The 27,484-nt window shown below is 41.0% G+C and overlaps 1 protein-coding gene across 1 annotated transcript; it reads right to left on the reverse strand.

Moving 5' to 3' along the window:
* Positions 1-3,783: 3,783 nt before the first annotated feature.
* hao2 (hydroxyacid oxidase 2 (long chain)) lies at positions 3,784-27,484 on the reverse strand. The gene is made up of 6 exons (XM_043700959.1): positions 27,304-27,484; positions 25,963-26,246; positions 23,925-24,143; positions 22,196-22,354; positions 10,065-10,134; positions 3,784-4,001 (listed from the first exon to the last, which is right to left on the reverse strand). The coding sequence occupies exons 1-6, from the start codon at positions 27,434-27,436 to the stop codon at positions 3,946-3,948; spliced, it is 921 nt and encodes a 306-aa protein (XP_043556894.1). The 5' UTR covers positions 27,437-27,484; the 3' UTR covers positions 3,784-3,945.

Below are 27,484 nucleotides of genomic sequence, written 5' to 3' on the forward strand. Positions count from 1 at the left end.
AGACAAGGGAGGCAAGAGCATATCTGATAACAAGGTAACTGTGACAAATTAAGCTGCATTTATTTCAATGCAAAGGGTACAAAATTGGCTTGATGGTGGCAGACAGCGAGTGGTGGTGGAAGGTGGATTATCGGACTGGAGGCCTGTGATGAGCGGTGTTCCACAGAGATCGGTGCTGGGCCCACTATTGTTTGACATTTATATAAACTATTTGGATGAGTATTGAGGAGGCATGATTAGTCAGTTTGCCAATTACACCAAAATTGTTGGTATAGTTGACAGTGAAGAAGGTTATCTAAGATAACAGAGGGATCTTGAAACTTTAGCCCGTGGGCTGAGATAGAAGAAGTTGATTTGGATACATGTGAGGTACTGCCTTTTGGTAAAACAACAAGGGCAGGACTTATACAGTTAATGGTTGGACCCTAGGAAGTGTTGTAGAACAGACACACCTAGGGGTGCGGATACATAGTTCTTTGAAAGTTGCATCACAGGTAGACAGGGTCATTAAAAATTCTGGATCAGTGGTGCTGGAAGAGCACAGCAATTCAGGCAGGATCCGAGGAGCTTCGAAATTGACGTTTCGGGCAAAAGCCCTTCATCAGGAATAAAATTAAAAAGGCATTTAGCATGCTTGCTTTCATTGCTCAGACCATTGAGTATAGGAGAAGGGACATTATGCAGGACATTGGTGAGACCTCTTCTGGAGTTCTCTGTGCAGTTCTGGTTGCCCTGCTATAGGAATAATATTATTAAACTGGAGAGTGTTCAGAAAAGATTTACCAGGATGTTGCCTGGCTGGAGGATTTGAGTTATAAGGAGAAGCTGGATAGACTGGGGCATCTTTCATTGGAGCATTGGAGGTTGAGGGGTGAACTTATAGAGGTTTATAAAATCATGAGGGGCATAGATAAGGTGACTAGCAAAGGTCTTTTCCGTAGAGTGGGGGAATTCAAAACTTGAGGGCATAGTTTTAAGGCGAGAGGAGAAAGATTTATAAGGACCTGAGGAGCAACTTTTTCACACACAGGGTGCTGTATATGTGGAATGAACTGCCAGAGGAAGTGGTAAATGGAGGTACAGTTACAACGTTTAAAGACATTTGGATAGGGAACATGAATAGGAAAGGTTTAGAGTGATATGAGCCAAATGCAGGCAAGAGGGACTGGCTTAATTAGGGAAACTTGGTTGGCATGGATGAGATTTCTGTACTGTATGACTATATGGCTCTATATATGCGATATTATGGGAATATTTAATTTTGCGCTACTGTTTGTCACCAGCATATGGCGCTGATGTTCTTTATAAATGTGTCTTGTCCCACAGTACATCAAGTTTGCATCTCAAGTATACCATTAAACTGATTTTTTTATCGATTGATTAATCACAGAATATTACAAAATGAAAAAATACTGCTCCAGCGACAAAGCAGACTCATTGCAAACACATCATTTCAGCTGACCAGCAACTGCTGCTTAAGTAAACATAATTTGAAGATAACCTTGAATAAACTTCAGATGTAGAAATTTTTTAAATGAATCTATGGATAATGGTAATTCAAAAAGCAACATGATTCTTTATCTTAAGTAAAATGTTTGAAAATTTAGCATCCATAGCTTATTAAAGTCGGACTTCCCTAAATGACAGTTTGTTTCTTTAATGCTAGATCTGGCTTTCTCCATTTAATAGAATTGAGAAAAGGGTAGGCTGTATTTTTCCTTCTCAAAATCCTGCAGTCCGATAAACTCTATCCTCCCCAAATGGCACTGGTTCCATTTGCCCTATCGATCTAGTTCATAAAATCCCTCAGTTCAACTGCTCCCAGCTTTTCACATACTTCAGTGATCCTTCACTTTAAGCTCCTCCATCCTCAGTCCCCTCTCAGGCTCCTCTTTATAACTCAGCCTCTCCATGTAATATCTGTGCACAATGTTTCGACCACATTGGTCTTTCCTCAGCAACTCCCTATATAAATGATTCTACTTTGTTACCTTATCCTGCTTTCAAAAGCCTTTGCTAATAACCTAGTCTGTGTCTACTTGGTTAACTTAACTTGAACGAGCTTCTATTTCTTTTATTACTTTCTGGCAGTGACCACATTTCTTCTATTCAGTTAACTGCTCAGAGACATTTTCCTCACATAAACCATGCTATAGAAATGCAATTTGTCTTAAAGCTATTTTTGACATTACTATATTCAGCCAGGTAAGAAGTTGCACAGAATTTATTTAACAATCTGAGCTAAAGTTAATGTTATATTAAAACACTTAGCAACCGCATAAGTGGCTGAGTCTTACGAACTGAACTAAAATTGCATAGTGAGGTTCAATATGCTCAAATATATTTAACCCAAAAAACAGTTTATTATAACATTCAGAAATTCTAATTACCTTTATTCCTTACTTGTGTTGTGTTCTGTAAATGTAACTTCCAATAATTGGAAGGAAATCTATCTGAATTACTGTCTGAGAAGTTTTAATTTCCAATATTATTGTGATTTTAAAAACAAGTATTAACAGTTTTGAAATAGATATAGCATTGTAAATATCAGGATAGCTTTTCCTAGTAAATTATTTCCTTCTGATCACACATTTTGTCATTCAGTCCAAACCATTTGGCAAAATACATAATAATTGTAATAACTGCTATAGTTACAAACTCAACTGATAAAGCTCACCAATGTGTTTACGCATTTAATTACAGTTTTGAGTGCATTACAGGATGTAATGCAAATGTTAGTGAGATGTTAATTATATTAAACATTCAATCTTTTCCTTTCAAGTTCATGATCTTGTCAGAACCTCTTGATCATATTCGTCTCAGTCTCAATTATCAGGGGAATTATTTCATTGCTTGCTCCAAAGATGCATTGAAAATATAGTGTATTCATTGTCATTTTATATTTTAAGTCATAATCTTTGGAAGTCTGAAGAAATCACATTAAAAGGTGAATACTGGATTCCAGAGTTGAAATATATTATTCTGAAAGACACTGCTACCCAATCTTCCACTAAAGGAACTTTACATCTTCCCTAGCTGGGCTGAAATCAAACTCAAGTCATAAAGCTGAAAAGGTAATGAGAAGTAACTCCCATATGCACCACAAACCACCTGGTTCCATCATTCAGCTTTGGGCTTTGAACAGAATATAATTGACAAAATGTATCTAAGCTTCACACAGTGGCTGCGCTCCAGTAAAAACAATAACTCACATTTGTAATACACTCATGACACAAAATAAAGTCCCAAATCACTTAATAGTCATATTAAGTACTGGTAGGAAAAAGGATACTGTGCCAAAGAAGGCGAGGTTTGAAGCGATGACCAAAGATTCGCTTAAACATATGATTTTTTTTTTAAAGGGAGAGGTAGAAGGGTTTGCGAAAAGAACATTTACCAATGCAAAGCTTAAAAATGTGTTGCTGGAAAAGCACAGCAGGTCAGGCAGCATCAAAGGAGCAGGAGAATCGACGTTTCGGGCATAAGCCCTTCTTCAGGAAAGGTCTTCTTCCTGAAGAAGGGCTTATGCCCAAAATGTCGATTCTCCTGTTCCGTTGATGCTGCCTGACCTGCTGCGCTTTTCCAGCAACACATTTTTAAGCTCTGATCTCCAGCATCTGCAGTCCTCACTTTCTCCTAGTTGATTTACCAATGCAAGGCTAACAGCAGTATCAATGCTGCAGTTTAAGTGATCAAGTAAAGAACATTTATACATGTCAAAAGGAAGAGAATTAATTCATCCAACAGGCATACTTCAAGACTTATATTACGAAATAGAAGTTATTCACAATATTCTGATTTGTTTATTTGCCTTGGTTACAGTGTTTTTCAACTAGGTCCAAATTTGTCCACAATGATTTTTTCTTTTGAGATATATTGATCTTCCAGCAAATGTGTCCCAAGCTCAGATGTGCAGTACTATTTCATTTCTCTTAAGGAATCATTCTAAAGCTTGGAAAATTGAACAAGGTTCCTGTTGATCTCAGAAATATTTCTGCAACCTGAATTGGAGACAAGACATTGGTGATGTTAAATAAAACTCAAGTGAATTAAACTGCTGCTATCACATGCTATGCAATAATTTAAAAAAAGCTTCTGTCTTACACAATATCAAACAATTCCTGGCTGATCTGAGAACAGAACTTTGAATGGAAAATGTCCTACAAGTGGCACTATTCAGTGTTGGCACACAGCATGAAAGATGTTCCTCTGTTTCACAGAATCTACAACCCAGGAAGCAGTCTCAGAATAAGAGGTAGACCACCTAGGCCTGAGATGAAACAGAATTTCATCACCCAAAGGCTGGTGAAACTTTGGAATTCTGAATCCCAAAAAGCAGTACAGGCCCTGTTATGTTCAATCCAGACAGTGAAACATTTCTAGATCGTTTCTTTTTATTCACTCACGGGACAAGGGCATCTCTGGTTTGGCCAGCATTTACTGCCTATCCCTAACGGCTCGAGAACAGTTATGAGTCAACCACTTTACTGGAGGTCTGTAGTCACATGTAGGCCATACCAGGTAAGAATGACAGATTTCCTTCCCTAAAGGACATTAATGACCCAGATGGATTTTTCTAACAATCAACATTTGACCCTTAATTCCAGATTTTGTTTTATTGAATGCAAATTGTACCATGTGCCATGGCAGGATTTGGACCCAGGTCCCCAGATCATGAGCTGTGCTTCTGGATTAATAGTCTAGCGGTAATACCACTAGGCCATTGCTTCCCCACACAGAAAAGATATTTAAGGGGTATGAGGATAGTATAGGCTACTGGCCTTGAGATTGAAGATCAGCCATGACCTAATTGAACAACAGAGCAGCTATAGATGCTAACTGGTCTAGTCCTGCTCCTATCTTTCTAACTAGTGTTGGAAAGTGCACTTCAGGATGCAATCATCTGAAGACATGTTATGCAGATCATTTCAAATGTTATGCATGATAGTTTATTGCAAATAACAAACTTGCAAGCTTTATTGGGCAACACATAGAAGATTTTAAAAATTGTTATGCAATGTATTACTATCCAAGGTGTTAATAAAGTTCATGTGCAGCTTTATCTTTAATAAATCTGGATATATGCATGATTGAAGCAAATATACCATCATTCATAAGGATTTTTTGCTGTCAATTTATTAAGAAATAATCATGAAATCACTCAGCAGAAATTGGAGAATTTTTGTCAATAAGTTAGAAAAACTGATTAACCAATGTATTGCAAAACATGGGGTTATATTGAAGCCTGGCAATTTAGATTGCATTGTGTTAAAACTGTATGAATTATGCTTTCATATGCTATTTAACTTCTTGCTTCTATTGAGTTTGTACCCAAAGTAATTATGGTTTAAGTTTGTACACAGACTTTATAAAGGTTCAGGAGACTAAATATACTCACAATACTACTTTTGTTAATAGCAAAACACCTACCATTTAGTTGCATGGAATCAAAGATGCATGTGCACCTGTACTTTATTATTTTCTGTCTAAGGTGCAAGTGAGGATTAAATATCATCTGCTTTGTTCAGACCTCATCAATATATCTTGTGTATTTATGCAAGTTCGTTTTTTTTCCTCTATCATGCCTTTGTCTCCAAGCAACCAGAACAAGTGTCAGCGAGATTATGAGTATTGATTCAATCTCTCGTCAACTCTGTGTATTTTGCCTGCTGTTTGATTATATTCTTCACTAACATTTGACATTTCACTGCTTATTTTGACTTCTATTTCGTTTGTCACCCAGGGAGCTCCTGAATACATTATAGCCGAGAATGTTTAGTGTCTATTCTTATCGACATTTAAGCCAGATCTCCATTATGGCCATTTTGTCATCACCCCATGTGACAGCTTGTGCCTGAGGCCATCAACCGTATTAGTCTCTGTCCTCAGGTTATCATACATGCATTCCAACAGCATATCTGTCTGCTTTGCTTGTTTCCTCTAATTTAAGTTTTATGGTTGCGATGGACAAGATGGGCCAAATATTGTGCTGTACCATTTCTGTGGTTCTATCTACACAATTCTTCATTCTATTGCAAGTAGTACTTCATTTTTCGAGTTTTCTCCCCTCATTGCTGCAACATCCTGGTTCCCAGTCAAATTAGTCATTAGCCTCTGCATTATTTGACAGTCACAAGAGAATAACATACAGCTTTTATGACACTACAGCTGGTGACCTCAATTCAAAACCCCCTTATAGCAGAACACAGATTCCGGGAGACACACAATATCGTCCAGTCAACTGATGATTGCTGAGGTAATGGTTCCATTTTTTTGGACTGTTCAGAAAAAATTGTTTTCTTTATTTCTGGAAAATCTTCAATATTATCATCATTTACTGAATGCAATCCAGAATGATAGTGTAGTCTTTATAATATTGGACCAGCAATCTGTAAAACTGGAGTTTTTATAGATTAATTCAATTCAAATAGCATCACTGGGGAATTTAAAAACAGTTAATTAAGTATAATCACAGAATCCCTACAGTGTGGAAGCAGGCCATTCAGCTCATTGAGTTCACACAGAGTCTTTGAAGATTATCCTACTCAGATCCAACACTTACCCTATCCTATCTCTGTAAACATGCATTACCCAAGGCTAATCCACCTAGCCTGGACATCCCTGGACACTTTATGGGCAATTTAGCACGGCCAATCCACGTAACCTGCCCATCTTTGGGCTGTGGGAGGAAACCCATGCAGACACAAGGAGATACCGCACCACCCACACTAACACAGTTGGTGGAGATTGTGAAATTACTAAATTTCTCTAAAAACACATATCAGCAATGAGCTTCACTTTCCAAGAACGTTATGAGAGGACCTAGAAACTTCCTCAAATGTACCAAAATGCTACAAGATAGTTTAGTAAGAATAAAACTGTACTAACCACCTAGCATCAACCAAGGCATCAGATTCAACTCTGCAAAGTCCACCTTATCAACATCTGAGGCTTCTGCTAAGATTGGCAGAAGTATTTAATAAACTAGCCAAGCAACAGCCTGATTAAGTAACAATCACTGAATCATAGCTCTCACCCAATATCTTGGACTCCTCAGTCACTAGTCCTCTAGCTAGATTCTGTCACAGATGTGGCGGGACAATGATTTAGAGTCAGGAGGGAGAGGCCCAGGAAGTCCTCAACATTAGCTCCAAAAGTCTCATGACAGCAGCTCAAACATAGTCAAGGAAACCACCGACTGATAGCCACTTAACATCCTTCTCAGCTGATGAATCGTGCATTTCATGTTGCACACTATTTAGAGGTTGATGGTACAGACACGAAATGCACTCTGGTAGAAGACATTAAATCTCCACCAATTAGAATGACTTGGCGTCACTATCAATGAACAAGCTGACCAAATCCTGAGGGCCATATCTGTCAGGCTGACTCCACAGCAATTGGTGACTGAATCAAGATGAGGCAAAAGTGTACTTCACCACAATAACTATCATAGAAGCATTTGTCCATGATAGTATTGGGTGGAGTGACCACCACACAGTCCTTATGAGACTGGGCCCTCAACTTTTTATAATTAACATCAAGGATTTATATGAGGGTAGTGTAGACAAAGTAAATAAATTCACATATGACACAAAGATAGGTAGGGAGGTACTTTGTGAAGAAGATGTTAGAAGTTTGCAGAAGGATGTGGATAGGTTATGTGAGTGGCCAAAATCTGGCCTTGATGGAGTTTAATGTGGTAAAATGTGAAGTTGCTCATTTTTTGCAGGGAGGGTGAAAAAGTGGAGTACTACTTAAATAGAGAGCAGCTGCAGAATTCCAAGGTGCAGAGGTATCCAAGTGTTCTGGTGCAGGAGCTGCAAGAAGTTACTATGCTGGTACAATGCATCAGCAAGGTGGGTAAATGGGATAAACTATTCTTTGTTAAGAGAGGAACTGAACATAAAAGTAAGGATGTTATGCTTCAGATATACAGGGCAATGGCATATTGATTATAGAGTGCACTGTTGGTCTCCCTATTAAAAGAAGGACATAAATACATTGTAGGTGGCCCAGAGGAGGTTTACTAAGTTAACATCCAGATGAGTGGGTTTTCCTAACAGGTAGGATAGGCCTGACTACCTCGCACAGAAGACTGAGAGTTGCTTAATTTAAGTTTATCAGATCCTGAATGGACTTGGCAAGATGGATATGGAAAGGATGTGCGTGTTAATCCAGAACTAGAAGGCAGTGCTTTAAACATTGGAGCTCATTCTTTTAGCACCGAGATGGGAAACATGTTTACCTGAAGGTTTTATGACTTTGGAACTCCATGTTTCAGGAAATGGTGAAAGTGGGATCATTTTTTAAAGGCAGAGATAAATAAATCCTTTCAGGCAATGGAATCAAAGGTTTTCTGGGTAAGTGGGATCACGGAATTCAGAACTCCAACAGATGTTATTGAATGGACGAGCAGGTTCAAGAGGCCACCTGGTCTACTCCTCATATTTTGTCTTTTGTATGACTTGTATCTTCATATTGAGGACCTCCACAGTTGTCTTCGGTGATACAACACTGTGTTAATTGAGATAGATCCAAGACAGATCTAGCAGATTAAAACTGGACATACATGAGGATATGTGGGATCATCAGTAGCAACAAGGTTATATTTCAATGCAACGTTTGAACTCATAGCTCAACATATTTCTCCCTCGAACATTACCTTCACGCTAGAGTGTACCAAAACACCTGACATATATGAAAATGATGTGTCAACATGGTGAAGTTATGACACAAACCAGCTTGCATATTAAACAGCAGAAGCAACATGCTATAAAATGCCAAGGGACTCTTTCTCCCCACCAACACAACCAACATATTAGCTCCACATTCTGATATCTGGCCATATCCAGGACAATTAAATGCTTTAGAGGAATTGAACACTTCAGAAACTTCCCAACCTCAAGTCTGGGTAAACTCTACATGTGAATGCAAAAATAAGGCAGAATCTTCAGTCAGAATTGACAAATGGATGATCTATTTCAGCATACTTCTAAAGTTCTCACTATCACAGAGGCTAGTCAATTCATAAAATTTGGCCAAGACATGAGGAGAACCCTCATTTCATTTGCATGTATTGATAGCATAGACGTGATTAGGTCCAGCTGATCCATTCTCATGTTAATGTGCTGAAAGAGCTCCTGCCACCTTTCTTTATCGAACCCTGTCAACATATCCTTCTATTCCTTTCTTATGGACTTACAGAGCTTAGCCGTAATTATACCTTTGCTTTCTCCTCAACTATTCCAGTTCTGTGCACTGGTAAACTGCAGGATTTCAACCTGTTAAACTGTAGAATGATCCCTGTGCATCATCACAGCCTAGGTTCTGTGCCTCAACTCTTTAGATTCATGTAGGTGTGGTACAACTCCACAGGAAGAGAAAATACACCAAATCAGACCAACTGACTCACTACCTGTAAAATTATTAGTAGCGTGGTTTGGAGTCCATGTTTGTATGCATGTCAAGAGAGTGCCTCAGGATATTCCATATGTTATCTGAAAGATAGTACATCACTCATTCTGTAGTTCACTGAATCTCAAATCTACATCATGAACTCAAGTCTTTGGGGTAGGAACTGAGTTTCTAACTCAGCAGTGACACCAGCCAAACTCACATCTTTGTGAGGATGGGAAGATATTAAGGGCTACGGGGAGAATGCGGGTAAGTGGAGTTGAAATGCCCATCAGCCATGATTGAATGGCGGAGTGGACTCGATGGGCCAAATGGCCTTACTTCCACTCCTATGTTTTATGGTCTTATATTAATAGTATTGGATAGCAATTTTTTAAAGCAACTTATTTGGACACCTTATGATAAACTCCAGGACAGGTGGAACTTGAACCCAGACCTTCTAACTAGACTATAACTACAGACAGTACAACAGTGCCACAAGAGTGCTCGTAGGATGGGATACACTAAGGTTATGTGTCCTATTGATCTTTAACAGTCACTCAAGGGAACAAAAGCGATGTATCCTTCAGCCTGAGCTATATTTCAAGCCACGTTCCACAATGTGTAAACTTGCACTGCTGCAGTCAGCAAAGACTGGATGTACTTACCAGCCAAGGCCATTGATAAACGAAATTCATCATTCAAAATCTGCAAAATTTCTTTGACTCCTTCTTCTCCCTAAAAGTAAAGTAATACATTAATGTTTACAAATTGATTTAAATCAAAATTCTGTAATTCAAGAATATTAAATCTCCCAGTTGTATAAGTAAATAATGTTGGGTGTACAACAAAAGACGTAATGCATAGACACTATATTATTTGCCTGTTTCAATATATTTAAAGAAATCCTGATGTTGAACGGCACAATATCAGAGTCACCCAAGTAATCCTCGACTCTTCATAACATCAGTGCTGGTCAAAACAAGCAACAAGATAAATTCAATAGAAATTTTATGTGTTGCACAATAACTTGCTGAAATTCTGCAGCATATTTGGGATTGACATAGCATTCATATATTACAGCAGTCCACTTCTTCAGTTCCAAGAGATTACTTCAGTCCCCTCAGTTTGTTATTATCTGGGTTAGCACTATTTGAGTCATAGAGTTATACAGCCAGTTCACGCCAACCATGTTCCCATACTGAATGAGTCTCACCTGCTGCATTTGGTCCATACCCCTCCAAACCTTTCCTTTTCATGAATCAGGGGGCGTGACATTCAGTGATGGGAAGTTGTGGCAGGGCAACTGAAAGTTTATGATCTCAGTTCTCTGAGGTTTTGGCATGGGCAAGAAATCCATTGAAGACAGGATCACTGAAGAGATCAGCTTTCTTGTCAATGAGCGTCATAAGGGTGAGTGCTTGGTGGGTCATGAAAAACTGAGATTAATTGTTCCCTCTAAATTGACACCGACACAAAAGATTTTTACTTGTGTACAAGATCCCAACACCAACTTTAGATCAAGAGAATGTTCCAGGGCAGCATCCACACATTAATGCTGCTGCTGCCGTGAGGATTCAGGTCTATGCTTCCCCTCAATTCAACTTGGTCCTGCCTGATCAGCAGAGGTTCTGCCATTTGCGGAGCAAGTCTGCTTGAAGGGTTCACCACAAGAATCCTCTGGCCACTTTTTTGACATCGCTTCCACGTGTTGGCGACAAACATTCTTGCATGTGTGGCAGTGATGTGGGTGTTGAGGTACCTAGACTTCCTGAGCTACGGCGATGGTAAGGCTACCAGGTCTGTCACTGGTGGGGTGGCCTGATGGGGCCCCTTAAGTTCCGGGTGCCAATACAACTTGCAGATGAGTGGAAAGCACCCTTGCGGGATTTCTTATTTTATTTTAAAATGCGGGCTGGTCAGTTCACACCGATTGCCGAAAGGTGACAGAAGGGCATGACACTGGTGCAGTGGCAAGGGAATTTGAAGGTAATTTAAGTCCAGACTCTGGTGTGTAGGCCCAGACACGACATGGTCTGTGTCTGGTTGTCTGCTCCTGCACAAAGCTTACTGAATTACTTCCATTCCTTCAGTGTGGATGGTAGTTGATAAAAGTTAGGTGTGATGGTTCATTAACAGCCAATCTCACGCTCTTCCCAACTCTTGGGTCAATTTAGGGATTTGTTTGTTAAAACCAGTGGTCAATTTCACCCCTAAGATCTGTTTGTTCCTCCTCTTCTTGGTGTGACATAACTGACAGGTAAAGTCACTGTAATCCCTCTCTCTCACTAAGTAGACATAACCACTGCTTGACTTTAGCCTTAAACATGCCCCAGGTGAGGGGTTGAAAAGGTTGGACCTTTATAGCAACTGCAGTATGAGAATTCAGAAAATGCTATTTTTTCAAACATTTATGCATGGGAGTTGGCGTCGCTGACTGCCAGCAACATTTTACCCGTGTCTAGTTGCCTCTTCAGAAGGAGATGGTGAGCTGTCTAGTTGAACCACTGCAGTCCATATGCTGTAGATGACCCACAATATCCTGATGGAGGGAATTTCAGGAGTTTGATTCAGTGATGCTAAACAGCGATTTCCAAGTGAGGATGGTGAGTGGCTTGGAGGGGAATTTGCAGCTGGTGATGTTCCCATGTATCTGCTGTCCTTGTCTTTCTAGATAGAAGTGGTCAAGGATTTGTAAGGTGTTTTCAAGGGGTATTTGGTGAATATTTGGAGAGAATCTTGTAGCTTGGTTGAAGGGCGACACGGTGGCACGGTGTTTAGCTCTGCTGCCTTATAGCACCAGGGACGTGGGTTTGATTCCAGTCTCGGTTGACTGTCTGTGTGGAGTTTGCATGTTGCCCAGTGTCTGCGTGGGTTTTCTCCAGGTGCTCCAGTTTCCTCCCACAGTCCAAAGATGTGTAGGTTAGATGAATTAGCCAAGGTTAATTGCCCATAGTGTTCAGGAATGTGTACGTTAGGTGCATTAGTCAGAGGAAATATAGAGTAGGGGAATGGGTCTGGATGGGACACTCTTCAGAGGGTTGGTGTGGAGTTGTTGGGCCAAATGGTCTGTTTCCATACTGTAGGGATTCCATGATTCCAATTTATCCCAAATGTCGTTTAAAGATAACTGTACCTGCATCCACCATTTTCTCTGGCAGTTTATTCCACATACAAACCACTATCTGTAAAAACATTGCCTCTCATGTCCTTTTTAAATCTCTCTCCTCTCACCTTAAAAATATGTTCTCTAGGTTTGAATTCCCTGACCTTAAGGGAAAGACATTTGTTGTTCACCTTATCTATGCCTCTCATGATTTTATAAACCTATAAGGTCACCCCTCAACGCCCTACACTCCAGTGAAAAATGTCCCAGCCTATCTAGACTCTCCTTATAACTCAAACCCTCCAGTTCAAGCAACATCCTGATAAATCTTTTCTAAACCCTCTCCAGTTTAAAAAAAGATCCTTTCTCTAGCAGGGCAACTAGAACTACACACAGAACCCCAGAAGCAGCCTCAACGACATCCTGTACAACCTCAACATGATGTTCCAGCTCCTACACTCGAAGGTCTGAGCAATGAAAGCAAGCATGCTAAATGCCTTCTTACCCACCCTGTCTACCTGTGACGCGAATTTCAAAGAATTATGTACCTGAGTCCCTAGGTCTCTCTGTTCTACAACACTACCCATGGAGAAAATTATGATTGCAGACGCTAGAGATCAGAGTTGAAAAGTGTGGCGCTGAAAAAGCACGCAGGTCAGGCAGCATCCGAGGAGCAGGAGAATTGATGTTTCAGGCATAAGCCCTTCATCAGGAATGCGGTGGGGACTGGGGGCAGGGGCTGAGAGGTAAATAGAAGGGGACTGGGGCTGGGGGGAAGGTAGCTGGGAAAGCATTAGGCAGATGCAGGTGGTGTGATGGTGATAGGTCAGAGTGAAGGATGGAAAGGAAGATGGACAGGGGGGACAGTTCAAGAGAGTGATGCCAAGTTTGAGGATTGGTTCTTGGGTGAGATGGGGGGGGAAGGGAGATAAAGAAACTGGTGTAATCGACATTGTGCTGGGTGGGGGTTGGAGGGTCCCAAGGCAGAAGATAAGACATTCTTCCTTCAGGTGTCAGGAGGCTCAGGACTGACATGTCCTTGACGGAGTGGGACGGGGAGTTGAAGTGGTTGGCCACGAGGTAGTGGGGTTGTTTAGCATGTGTGTTCTCTGAAATGTTCTGCAAGTTCTCAGCCCCCTTCCCCTCCCCACATTCCTGATGAAGGGCTTATGCCCAAAACTTCAATTCTCCTGCTCCTTGGATGCTGCCTGACCTGCTGTGCTTTTCCAGCACCAGACTTTCCAACAGTACCCAGGGGACCTACTTTTAATTGTTTAAGTCCTGTTCTTGTTTGTATTACCAAATGCAATACCTTGCATTATCCAAATTAAAGTCCATCTGCCATTCCTTAGCCCATTGACCCAATTTATTTAATGCAGATTGGTAAAATCTTATTTTTTTCAATATACAAATAAACTGCTGGCTGATATTTGACCCCATCAAAGAATCATCCTGTCTTACATTCAACAGATTATGTTTCTACAGTTCTGTTTATTCACAAATCTGTAACATACTCATCTTGTCTCTAGGTATTTTCATATAGACATGCTGATCGCTGGCTCAGAACCCCAGACAATTGGACTTCAAACTGTCTGCACTGTATGATCTTTTTCAGGAGTAATGTTCCTATTATTGTAGCTCTCAAGGTTATAGGTGTATGAAAATCTCCCAACATATCAAGGAGAAGTCACAGAGAAGGCTATTTATCTAAGGAAGGGGATTTCTACCAATTTACTGCAGAAGGAGGTCAGGAGAAACACTGCAGAAATATCAGGAATTTTAATTAGCTAGAAAATTCCGTGGGCAAAACAATAGCCAACAGAGTTCATGAGATACATTTCTGCCCAGAGATTATCTGTTTCACCTCAGAGGAAGGACAGTCAAAGGTTGACCATCATTTGTCTAATCACTTTGAAAATATCCATTGTCTCTTTTGTCTAATTACTTTCATAGACGCTTGGAATTATCCAACAAGGCTGGGCCCTAAATTATTATGGTATTTTAGCAGGAAGGTTGTGCTGGCTCCTAAGCCTGTATTGAGCACGGCAGTTCCTATAGTGACTGCTAGGTGTGTCCTCACCAGCAGGTGGCAGGGGCTTTGGAGAGCCCAAGGTTCCCTGGGATTGCTTTGGGGGATGTTTGGAAGGTTTATGGATGTGGAATGAGGAGATATGTGAATGAAAGTCCCAAAGGGTCAAAGGCTGCTCTCTCACTAAAGAGAGATGACTGATGGTGAATTTAGCCTGAGGGTAAGTAAAAGTGAGGTTGAGAAAGTGAAGTTTTCAGCTCTAGTTATTTGTGTTGACTGGTTTGTGAGACCAAAGTGAGCTTTTACTCTGAGATTCTGCCTTCTGGTCCTAGACTCTCCCACAAGGAGAAACAATCTCTCTGGACCTACTCTGTCAAGTATCCTAATCATCATGTATGTTTAACAAGGTCTCATCTTAATCTTCTAAACCCCAACAAATACGAGTCCAACGTACTCAATCTCTCCTCAAGAAAATCCCTGCAGAGCAGGATCAATCTATTGGACCCTCTCTGTACTGCCTCCAACATGAGTATTTCTTTCCTTAAATAAGGAGAATGTTCACAGTATTCACAGTAAGTGTAATCTAAGTAGCATCTTGTGTAGTTTTACCCCTCCATTTTGATACACCATTCTCTTTGAAATAAAGGCCAACAATCCATTCACCTTCCCTATTACCAACTGAACTTGGACACTAGCTTTTTGTGATTTATGCACAAGCTCCCCAAATCCCATTGTACTGTAACTTTGTGCAGTTTTCCCCCATTTAAATAACTTTCAGTTCTTCTATTCTTTCTGCAAAGTGCGTAACTTCACATTTTGCTATGTTGTAATTCATCAGCTAAGTCTGTGCCCAGTTTCTGTATCTCTCTGCAGACTCACTGCCAATGTTCCCTTTAAGCTATACGGCTGTTTGCCAACTGGTATATAGACACATTGCCTTCTGGTTCTGGAAACCATTGCTGCACATGGACTCAAATGTCCACAGTGTGGCAGGAAAAAAATCAGATGGAAAGAAGCTCACTACCTGCCTTGCCACCTATTCATGTGTCATCAGCAAAATTGATGATAGGACATTCACTCTCATCCAAGATTTGGAGATGCCGATGTTGGACTGGGATGTACAAAGTTAAAAATCTCACAACACCAGGTTATAGTCCAACAGGTTTATTTGGAAGCACTAGCTTTTGGGACACTGCTGCTTCAACAGGTGGTTGTGGAATGTAAGGTCGTAGGGCACAGAATTTTTAGCGAAAGTATGATGTAACTGAAATTATATATTGAAAAAGACCTGGATTATTTGGTAAATCTCTCATATTTTAAAATTGGGCATGTTGGTGTCAGTTCCTTCATATGTATTCCAGAACTTTCTTAAAATTATATTCTCAAGTGAACTTTAACAATAGGAGCCAAGTTGGCCCAGATAATGCATTGAAGATGTGAGGTGCCCTGTTTGAGACACTCTGTGCCACAATGGTCAGATTGATTCTAATATAAAAAAGGGATTTACAGAATCTTACAAGCATTTAAGCAGTTTTTGAGCAAAATAAAATGTAATTCTGCAAGTACAAATTCACCCTGCAAACGTATATATATGTGTGTGTGTGTGTGTGTGTGTGTCGGGGTGGGGGGAGGTTATGGGTGTCTGTGGGAGAGTGTGTATATGTGAGTGTAAAGGGGTATAAATCTGTGAGAGGGTGCATGTGTAAGTGTGGGAGTGTATGAGGGGTGTGTATGTGTGTGAGTATAAAGGGGTATAAGTCTGTGAGAGGATGCTTGTGTGAGTGTGGGAGAATATATGTGAGCGTATGAGAAAGAGCTTGTGTATGAGAGAGGGTCTGTGTGACTGTATGGATCTGTAGAAGTGTGTATGTGTCCATAAGAGTGTCTGTTTCTGTCTGTGTGTGTGTGTGTGTAGAGCAGTGGGGTCACCTGTAGTGTGACATGAACCCAAGGTCCCAGTTGAGGCCATCCCCATGGACACTGAACTTGGCTATCAGCCTCTGCTCAGCCACTTTGCCTGTCCCAAAGTCCACCTTGGAGGATGGTCACCCGAAGGTCTGAGGTTAAATGTCCTGGAACGCTGTAATGTTCTCCGACTGGGAGGGAGCACTCCTGTCTGTTGATTGTTGTGCAGTGTTCATTGATCCATTGCCATAGCCTCTGCTCAGTCCTCACCAATGCACCATGCCTCAGGTCATCCTTGCCTACAGCATATGATATAGACTACACTGGCCGAGTCACACGGGTACCTGCCACTTGCATGATATGTGGGCACCATGCACGTGGCAGATACTCATGTGACTCCGCCAACGTTGTCTGTATCATATGCTGTAGGCAAGGATGCCCTGAGGCATGGTGCATTGGTGAGGACCAAGCAGAGGCTATGGCAATGGATCAATGAATACTGCACAACAATCCACAGACAGGAGTGCTCCCTCCCAGTCGGAGAACATTTCAGCATTCCAGGACATTCAACCTCGAACCTATGGGTGACCATCCTCCAAGGTGAACCTCAGGACAGGCAACAACGCAACGTGGCCAAGCAGAGGCTGATAGCCAAGTTCGGTACCCATGGGGATCGCCTCAACCGGGACCTTAGATTCATGTCACACTACAGGTGACTCCACTGCTCTACACACACACACACACACACAGACCCTCTCTCATACGCTCATACATACACTCCCACATTCACACAAGCATCTTCTCACAGACTAATACCCCTTTAGACTCACACTCATACACATTCAAACACACTCTCAGACACTCATGCCCCCCCTACACACAGACACACACACAGCCACATGCGCACACACACCCATAAGTTTGTGGGGTGAATTTGTACTTGCAGGATTACATTTTATTTTGCTCAAAAACTGCATGAATCCACGTAAGATTCTGTAAATCCCTTTTTTAGATTCGAATCTGACGGAACGTTGGGCACAGACAGCCTCACACAGGGCACCTCACACCTTTTCAATGTATTATCTGGGCCAACATGGCATCTATTATTAAAGTTCACTTGAGAATCTAACTTTTGGAAAAGTTTTGCGATTTACATATGAAATAACTGAAACCAACATGCCGATTCTAAATGATGAGAGACTTAACAAACAATCCAGGTCTTTTTCAATATATAATTTCAGTTACATCACACTACAAAGTTTTGCTATAAATTCTGTGTCGTACGACCTTATACTCCACAACCATCTGATGAAGGAGCAGTGTTACAAAAGCTAGTGCTTCCAAATAAACCTGTTGGACTATAACCTGGAGTTGTGTGATTTTTAACACTGTCATCCAAGTCATGAATATATATTGTAAATAATTGTGGACACAGCATTGATCCTTGTGACACTCCATTAATTACAGGCTGCCGTCTTGAAAATGTCCTTTTCTCTATATTCTAATGGTTAGCCAAGCCTTTATCAATGTTAATATACTACCCCAACACAATGGGTTCTTAACTTTTTAAGTACGTTTATGTGCAATACCTTATCAAACACTTTCAGGAAATCTACATCGACTGGTTCCCCTTTATATATCCTGCCTCGTACCTCCTGAATGAACTGTAATACATTTTTCAGGCAACATTTACCCATCATGAAATCATGTTGACACTGTTATATTTTGTTATGTATTTCTAAAGTCCTGCTGTCTGATCCTGTCTAATATATGCTAACATTTTCTCAATGACAAATGTTAAGCTAACTTGCCTACGGTTACCTGATTTATTTTGTCTCCTTCGCTTTTTGAATAATGGTGTTAGTTTGTCAGCTTTCCAATCCTCTAGAGCTGTACAGGTGGCACAGTGGCTCAGTGGTTAGCGGTGCTGCCTCACAGCACCAGGGACCTCAGTTTGATTCCCACCTCAGGTGACTGTCTGCCTGTCTGTGTGGAGTTTGCAAATTCTCCCTGTGTCTACGTGGGTTTCCTCTGGGTGGTCCGGTTTCCTCCCACAATCCAAAGATGTGCAGGTCAGGTGAATTGGCCATGCTAAATTGCCCATAGTTTTAGGTGCATTAGTCAAGGGTTGGGGAATGGGTCTGGGTGGGTTAGTCTTCAGAGGGTCATTGTGGACTTGTTGGGCTAGTGGGCCTGTTTCCACACTGTAGGAAATCTAATCTAATCTTTTCCCAAATCTAGGGATTCTGGAAGTTTACTTCCAGTGCATCCTATAGCTACTTCTTTTAAAATTCTTCGATGCAACCCATCAAGTCCAGGGGACCTATCAGACTCTGGCCTGTACAAAAACCGAAAGAACTGTGGATGCTGTAAATCAGAAACAAAGACAGAAGTGTCTGGAAAAGCTCAACAGTTCTGGCAGCATCTGTGAAGAGAAATCAGTGTTAGTGTTTTGGGTTCAGTGACCCTTCCGCAGAACAGATGGTAGCTAGGAATATGTCAGTTTATATGCAGAAGATAGGGTCAGAGGAAGGAGTAAGTGATAGGTGGGGATAGAGCCCAAAGAGAAAAAAAACAATTGGACGGACAAAGGAGTGGTATCGATCTGGCTGCGAGTGAATGGCTGTTAATGGAGACTGTTAGTAGCTAACAACAGGTAGTGTATAATGCCAGACTACCCGAATCTGATGCTTTATGCCAGTTTTGGAATTTCCAGTTTGCAGGCTCCAGCCCCCTCCTCTTTATCACGGACAGGCAATCCCCCACCAGGATGGGCTCAGGGCTCTCTGGTTCTTCCAGGAACAAGGGCGTGAACTGTCCCCATCCATCACCACCCTCCTCCATTTGGCCGAGCTCGTCTTCACCCTCAACAACTTCTCTTTTAACTCCTCTCATTTTCTTCAGGTCAAAGGGATGGCCATGGGCCCCAGTTATGCCTGTCTCTTTGTGGGGTATGTGCGACATTCCTTGCTCCGGTCCTATTCTGGACCCCACCAACAACATTTTCCCAGATATATGAGTGATATCGTTGGTGCTGCTTCCCTCTCTCGTCTGGAATTGGGAGGGTTTATCGATTTCACTTTCAATTTCCAATCCACCCTCACTTTCACCTGGTCCATCTCTGACTCCCCCCTTCCTCGACATTTCTGTTTCCATTTCTGGGGATAGACTGAGCACTAATATCCAATATAAATGCACCCACTCCCACAGTTACCTGGACTATACATCTTCGCATCCTGCTTCCTGTGAAGACTCCATTCCATTCTTCTAGTTCCTCCATCTCCGTTGCTTATGCTCCGTTGCATATGAAGAGGCCAACTTCAATAAGGGAGCCTCCAAAATGCCCACTTTCTTCTTCAATTGAGGACTCCCCCAGCACCATTGTTGACAGGGGTCTCAACCGGGTTTGATCCATCTCCCAAAATTCTGCCCTCTTCCCCTCTCCCACAACAGTGATAGGGTTCCCCTTGTCCTTACCTACTATCCCACCAGCATCCACATTCATAACATCATCAGCTGCCATTTCCACCACCTCCATCTAGATGCAACCATCAGACATACATTTCCCTCTCCTCACCTTTCGCAGGGACTGTTCTCTCCAGGACACCCAGGTTTTTTTTTAGATTAGATTAGATTAGATTACTTACAGTGTGGAAACAGGCCCTTCGGCCCAACAAGTCCACACCGACCCGCCGAAGCGTAACCCACCCATACCCCTACACTTACCCCTTTACCTAACACTACGGGCAATTTAGCATGGCCAATTCACCTAACCTGCACATCTTTGGACTGTGGGAGGAAACCGGAGCCCCCGGAGGAAACCCACGCAGACACGGGGAGAACGTGCAAACTCCACACAGTCAGTCGCCTGAGTCGGGAATTGAACCCGGGTCTCTGGCGCTGCGAGGCAGCAGTGCTAACCACTGTGCCACCGTGCCGCCCACTATTTACTCTTCCTTTACTCCCAAAATCCCCCCACAACCCCATGGCATCTTCTCCTGGAATCGCCAAATGTGTAACACCTGCCCATTTACCTCCTTCATCCTCAGTATCCAAGAGCCCAAACACATACCTTCCAGGTGAAGCAGTGCTTTACCTGCACATCACAAAATCACCGTCACAATGGGGTCTCTTCTACATTGGGGAAACAAAGTGTAGACTGGGTGATGCCTTCGCTGAACACCTACATTCTGCCCACAAAAAAGACCCTATGCTTCCAGTTGCCTGCCACTTTAACACATCACCCTGTTCTCTGGCCAACAACTCTGTCTCAGGCTTGCTGCAGTGCTCCAGCGAAGCTCAGCACAAGCTGGAAGAACAATGCGTCATTTTCCACTAGGGGACCCTGCAGCTCTCTGGACTCAGTATTGAGTTCAATAATTTTAGGGCCTGAACCCTCCCATGCCCTGGACCCCAACCCCACAACCAGGCCTTGTTACCACATAGGCAAAAACAAGGACTGCAGATGCTGGAAACCAGAGTCTAGATTAGTGTGGTGCTGGAAAAGCACAGCAGGTCAGGCAGCATCCAAAGAGCAGGGAAATTGACGTTTCGTGCAAAAGCCCTTCATCAGGAATAGAGCTTGTTATCACATAGTCTGCAATTATACACAACCTATTGTTAGCAGCTAACAGTTTCCATTAGCAGCGATTCACCCTCCCAGCCAGATTGTTATCCACTCCATTGTCCAACTGTCTTCTCTCTCTTTGGGCTCTATCCCCACCCTTCATTTACTCCTTATCCCCTTCCCCCAACCTGTCTTCTGCATATAAACCAACATTTTCTGAGCTATCATCTATTGTGAGGAATGGTCACTGAACCCGAAATGTTAACACTGATTTCTCTCCACAGATGCTGCCAATCCTGCTGAGGTTTTTGCAGCAATTTCTATTTTTCTTTCTAACCTGTATAATTTATAATTATTTCGAGCAATAGTTATTGTGTTTACTTCACCCCCAATTCCCCTCCACCTCTCTTCCCCCAACCCTAGCCCCTTGATTACTTGGTATTTTTGGAAAGATACTAATGTTGTGACGACTGATGTCACGATATTTATTCAACTCCTCTGCCATTTCCTGGTTCCCATTATTTCTCCCATTATTGCTCTCTAAGGGGCCTCTCTTTTCCTGTTACTATTTCAAAAAGTGCTCCCTATCCATTTGTATATAACTTGTTAGTTTGCCCTCACAGGTTATTTTCCCACTTAGTTTTTTTCTGGTCATCTTTTGCTGGCTTTAAAAATTCCCAATCATTGGATTTACCACTAATCTTTGCCTCATTTAATGCCTTTTTGCTTTAATTTGATGCTATCTTCAGCAAGCCTTAATTTTGCTATGATCTCATTGAAAGAGAGAACAGAATTGATGGGCAGATGGTGTACTTCTATGCCTATGTTTTATGATCTTATACTAATCTCTGAGGAATTAATGTTAAATTTCATTCTTATCTCACAGTCACTGCCTTCCCCATGTTGCTCAACACTTATTCATTTTATTTTAAGTAATTAGTGAGGAAAGGGCGTATTCATTAAAAAGGATGCTGTTAGATTTTGTAATGCTGTTAATCATTTCATAATTGAAACATAAGTTTGATTACATATTTGTATGGGGTTTTGGCTAAGGAAGAAGAAAATTCTCCTCCATCCTGTTAGTTCCTCAGTGCTAAAACCCACTTTATTTCCAACAGACTACCGATATTTCTCTCTGGCGAGAAGCAATGGAAACAGAAGTTGATAATTGGCAAATGCATCAATTAGTTACCTTGTAGACAAGACCCCAAACCACAGGCCGACCAATGAAAACACACTTGGCTCCAATAGCTAAAGCCTTGAGCACGTCACTTCCTGTACGGATTCCGCCATCCAAATAAACCTCAATTCTTCCTTGGACTGTATCCACAATTTCTGATAGGGCATCTATCTGCAAATGTTAAACAGATGTTACTCACTGTCTTTCATTATGTCATTTGGAAGTAACAGTAATAACTGAGAACCTAACAGAGAAATTTGCTGATTATTAGTTACGATGTGGTGAATTTTCAGTTGGATTGAATAATTTCAATATCTCATCCAGCATGATATAATCATAGCTTGATTATGGAGAACAGTCTTTCTTGAAAGGATTACATATTTTCATTGTTTGGCCCAGGAAATCTTGATTAAAATTTTCCACACATCCGCCAATTTTACCTTAATCAATTCCCTGCAGTGCATCCCTGTAACAAAGAGTCCAGTGCATAGAATAATTTGACAAAATTCCATTTCTTTTTAATTATTCATTCATGGGATGAAAGGATAAGTGAGCTGCTTTCTTGAACTATTGTAATCAACACGGTGTAGAAATATCTACAGTTAAGGTGTTCTAGGATTTTGACTTAACAGCAGTGAAGGAATAATGGTATAGTTCCAAGTCAGAATTGTGTATGACCTGGAGGAGAACTTGCAAGTGATGGTTTTTCCATATATCTATTTAAGTGGCAGAGATTGTGGATCTGGCCTCTGTAAGTTGCTGCAGTGTATCTCATAGACAGTACACACTGAAGCTACTGTGTGCCAGTAATGGAGGAGGTGAATGTTCAAGGCGGTCGGGATGTCAATCAAATGGACTACTTTGTAATGGTTGGCAAAAAGTTTCTTCAGCATTGTTGCAATTGCATTAATTCAGGAGCATGGAGAATATTCCATCAACTGTAGATGTAGATGCTGGACTTTGTTTAGGGAGTCAGGAGATGAGTTACCCTGTGTGCAACCCTGTGGTCTACTTAAGTTTGTGGTCAATAGTAAATACCAGGGGCATTCAGTGATAATAATGCTTTTGGATGTCAAAGATGAAATGTTAGAACCTTTCATTGGAAATGGTCATTTCCTAGCACCTAAGTATTAGAAATGATATTTGCCATTCATCAGCCCTAGCCTGAATGTGGTCCAGGTCTTTTTGCATGTGGGTATGGATTCTTTGATTGTGAATGGTACTAATACTGTGTAATCATCAGCAAGAATTCCCACTTCTGACCCTATGGTATGCTGAAGGTCGTTAATAAAGCAGATTAAGGTGGTTGAGTCCAAGGTAAAACTCTAAGAAATGTATGCAGTGATGGTTTAGTTAAGTAATCTGACTACCGACTACTACAGTCATCTTACTTAATTTAACCTGACACATCAGTTTCCTAAGAAAGTTTTGGATTTTTTTTCACTCAACATTCTTTGCATAAAACATGAATTTAATGTACTGCCTGATGAAAAATGGCATTGTTTGAAGAAGAATTATGAATTATATTTGGTATCCTGGCCAAAATTACTGCCTCAACTAACACTACCAGCAGCAGATTAACAAGTCATTCATCTTATTTACTGTTCGTAGGGACACTGTGAAAATTGGCAGCTGTGTTTGCCATGCAATAACAGTAACACTACTTCAAGGTGAAAGTTTAGTCATGGGTTAACGAAGGAAAGTAAGATAAAATGTTTCTGAGAGAGATAAATGGACTGACCGTAGCTGGGCCTCCATCAAGCTGCCTGCCTCCATGGTTTGACACTATGATACCTTGGACACCATGTTCCACTGCCAGTTCTGCATCTTCCTTGGTTAGAATGCCCTTAATAATTATAGGCAGGCGAGTTAATGACTGAAGCCAGCAGATATCTTTCCAACAGATTGACGGATCCAGAGAATTGGCTGGTACTCCATACAGCTCTACTTCACTATGATCCTGTTTGTACAGAAGAATAGTTATATTTCAGTAGTGAGAATCAGTGTGAAACACAACTTAAAGATTGTAAGAGCAGTGTAATTCACCCAGATACTTTCAATCCTTTTGGCTCAATTTTATCTCAATTGGGATTGATGACCTAGGTGTCTATCAATGGTTTCTTAACTCGATGCACAGATAACTTTTCAGTATCAGCTATGTGGCAAAAAGCAAATAGTTTATACCCATGCAAATAACTGAGTTTAAGATTATTGGTTTGAAGCAAGAATTTTGCCTAACCAAAACTTAAATAGAAATAATTGTCTAATAATTTTTGTGACTTAGTAAGCAAACATAGAGCATAAGAATATAAGAAATAGGAGTAGAAATAAGCCATATGACTTTTTAACATGCTCCACCATTCAATAAGATCATGGCTGATCTGTTCATGGACTCAGCTTCACTTACCCGCCCACACATCATAATTTAATTCCTTTGCTGTTCAAAAATTTATCTTTGCCTCAAAAACATTCAGTGAGGTAATCTCAACTTCTTCACTGGGCAGGGAATTCCATAGATTCACAACCCTTTGGGTGAAGAAATTCCTCCTCAACTCAGTCCTAAATCGGCTCCCCCTTATTTTGAGGCAATGCCCCTAGTTCTAGTTTCACCTGCCAGTGGAAACAACCACTCTGTTTCTATTTTATGATATGCTATAATCTTCTATAAGATTGCCTCTCATTTTCTAAATTCTAAAGAGTTTACACCCAGTCTACCCAATTTCTCCTCATAAGCCAACCCTCTCAACTCCAGAATCAACCTAGTGACCCTCCTACAGGTAGTTCTTCTCTAACATGATGGTTGCGTTCTTGTATAACCCCACATTATGGAAAGATCACACTTTAGAAACAGTGTTTAAAGTTTTGGTAATGTTATCACATTACAGCCAACACATTTGAATGTCTGTGCTTCAGCAACAGTGTCCCCAATCCGTCAATGGTATAACAGCTAATTCGTTAATGAAACATGTGTTATAGCAGAACAACCTTAACTTGCATGATAACAATAGTATATGTCATGTTACCAAAGAGCAATCAGTGGAAGCTTGTAGTTCACTCAGTGCTTTGTGCCTGTCAATATTGGGTCTAGAAACTGGTTCATGGCTGAACGGAAGAGGTTTGAAATGGATGATGTAAATGCCTAACGAGTCTGGCAAGAGGACACTGCCAAATAATTTGCAAATTTTAATGATCTGTGAGAACCAGTTGCAGCCCAGTTTTCTGGTTAAATATTCTTGGTGGAGTAGGGTAAAGAAAATACAGAGAGACTAACCAATTTAGTATGCAATCCCCTTCTGGTACGGACTGATAGTGTGCTTTGGTACTCAGCACCTTTCTCTCTCCTAAAAAGTGAATGCCATGCAATCAAACTTTAACCTTTTGATTTTCAAGTATTCCAGTATATGTAATTTGGAGCAAGGGTGAGATGATGTGGAAACAACATAGCTGTGGATCACAGGAAGAACATTTCTTTTCACTTCTATTAACAGGTTTATTCATAATTTATAGCTCCTCTCCTGGAAGTGTTTGCTCTTTTGCCAAGATATGCTTCATATGGATCATGTCGTACCTAAACACAAGTTCTAACGTTATCATTCATTTCAACCAGCCCTAGTCTTGCCTTCAACAAGATTTACCTATGGGTTTTACCTGACAGCAGTGTAGAGGGGTGAACCCAGTCATCTTGCCATTCTATACCCAGCAACACTGAAGTCAATAGGCATAACCTGGCCGGGATCACTTAACTTCATAGTGCACCTTTAAAATGAGAAATGTCATACCTCAAAAATGCCATCAAAGTTTTTTACTTTGAGATGAGGTGGTAGCTTAAAGTTGTTCCTGATATCATTTCTCCGTTTGCCAGTATAAGGGACATCCACAGTTAGAACAATGGCCTTGTACCCGTGTGCTTCCACGCGATGCACTAGCTGCTCTGAGAGTTTACGGTTGCGATAGACATAAAGCTGAAACCATCGAAATCCATTAGGTGCTGCGGCTGAAATCTCTTCCACAGAACAGGTGGAGTATGTGCTTGCAATGTAACATGTGTTCATGGCTTCAGCAGCTACAAGACAACACACAAACTGATCAAAATCCACATTGTTAATTGTTGAGCTTGTAGACTGTAAGATTTTCATGTTCTTTGACTTTGAAGGAGTTTCATTAGATTTCTGTCATTTAAATTCTTGGATCTAGGTTCAGTTTAGGAACTTCTGGCTCTGAGGCAAGGATCATCACTGCCTCTGACCCAAAAGCTCCCAGTTTGAATCCTGCACTGGGATTTGATGGTCCTAGAGATGAGGTCACAACCTGAGCAAACTGGGGATTGCCAACCTGTAAATGCTTCTAGTATGTCTATAGTAGATGTTAAGAGCAGCAGTTTCCTGTTATCTAGAACCATTTGTTAGCTTGCAGTGAAACAACCTCTTGAAGGTAAAAGATTCTAAGACCAGCTTTTTACCATAGGCTGACATGACAAGTATCTTCCTCACTTTGAGGTTCTGCTGATGATGGTGAGATTCATTTTCAGCCCAAAGGGAAAAATGTAAAATTTTTCCTTCCTTGAATTTTCAAAGTATTTTTCATTAGATGTTGATTTAGCCATTTTGTCTCAACAATTGTGCCCACATGACTGCATCAGGCTTAAATATGCTGAATATTTACATTTTTCTACTTTATCTTATTATCACAGGACATAATGATTTTACTTACATCTGCTAGACATTTGCATTGGTCTAAAATTATGTATCATCAAAATAGGACATAGTTATAATAGCATACCTCCATTAATAACAATGGTGATTGCATTATTACTACATTTACTCCTGTCTTCACACACCTTCAGCTTAGACATTAAAATAATGGTACTGGAAAATGGTCACCAAAAAGTTTGGTTATAAAATTTCCTGCTCTGGGATCAGAAAGCCACAAACATTGGAAATATTTTGATCTTGGTTATGTATTTGTTCATTAATACTTGCAAGTCGTTTAAAGGGACTCGTGTTCAAAACTCATATTGATTGCATTTCATCACAAGGCTGTGTTAACATGTCTTTATGTACATCACTGCAACTATATGAATACAGTTAAGTTTTGAAAAGAATATGTCTCTTATGAAGTACCACGGGCTGTACTCATCTCCCCATCATGCCATGCCATGCAGTGGAAAGCAGTAGGTGCGATTCCTATGGGAAAACTGATCTCCATTCCCTGGATGGTTACCCTTGTATCTGTTACGGAGACATCCCTTAGCATTCGCGGACGCAGGCGGATCCTGCAAAATTAGCAGAAAACCTGAAATTA

Source organism: Chiloscyllium plagiosum, chromosome 12 (genome assembly GCF_004010195.1).
Source record: "Chiloscyllium plagiosum isolate BGI_BamShark_2017 chromosome 12, ASM401019v2, whole genome shotgun sequence".
Lineage (NCBI taxonomy): Eukaryota > Metazoa > Chordata > Chondrichthyes > Orectolobiformes > Hemiscylliidae > Chiloscyllium > Chiloscyllium plagiosum.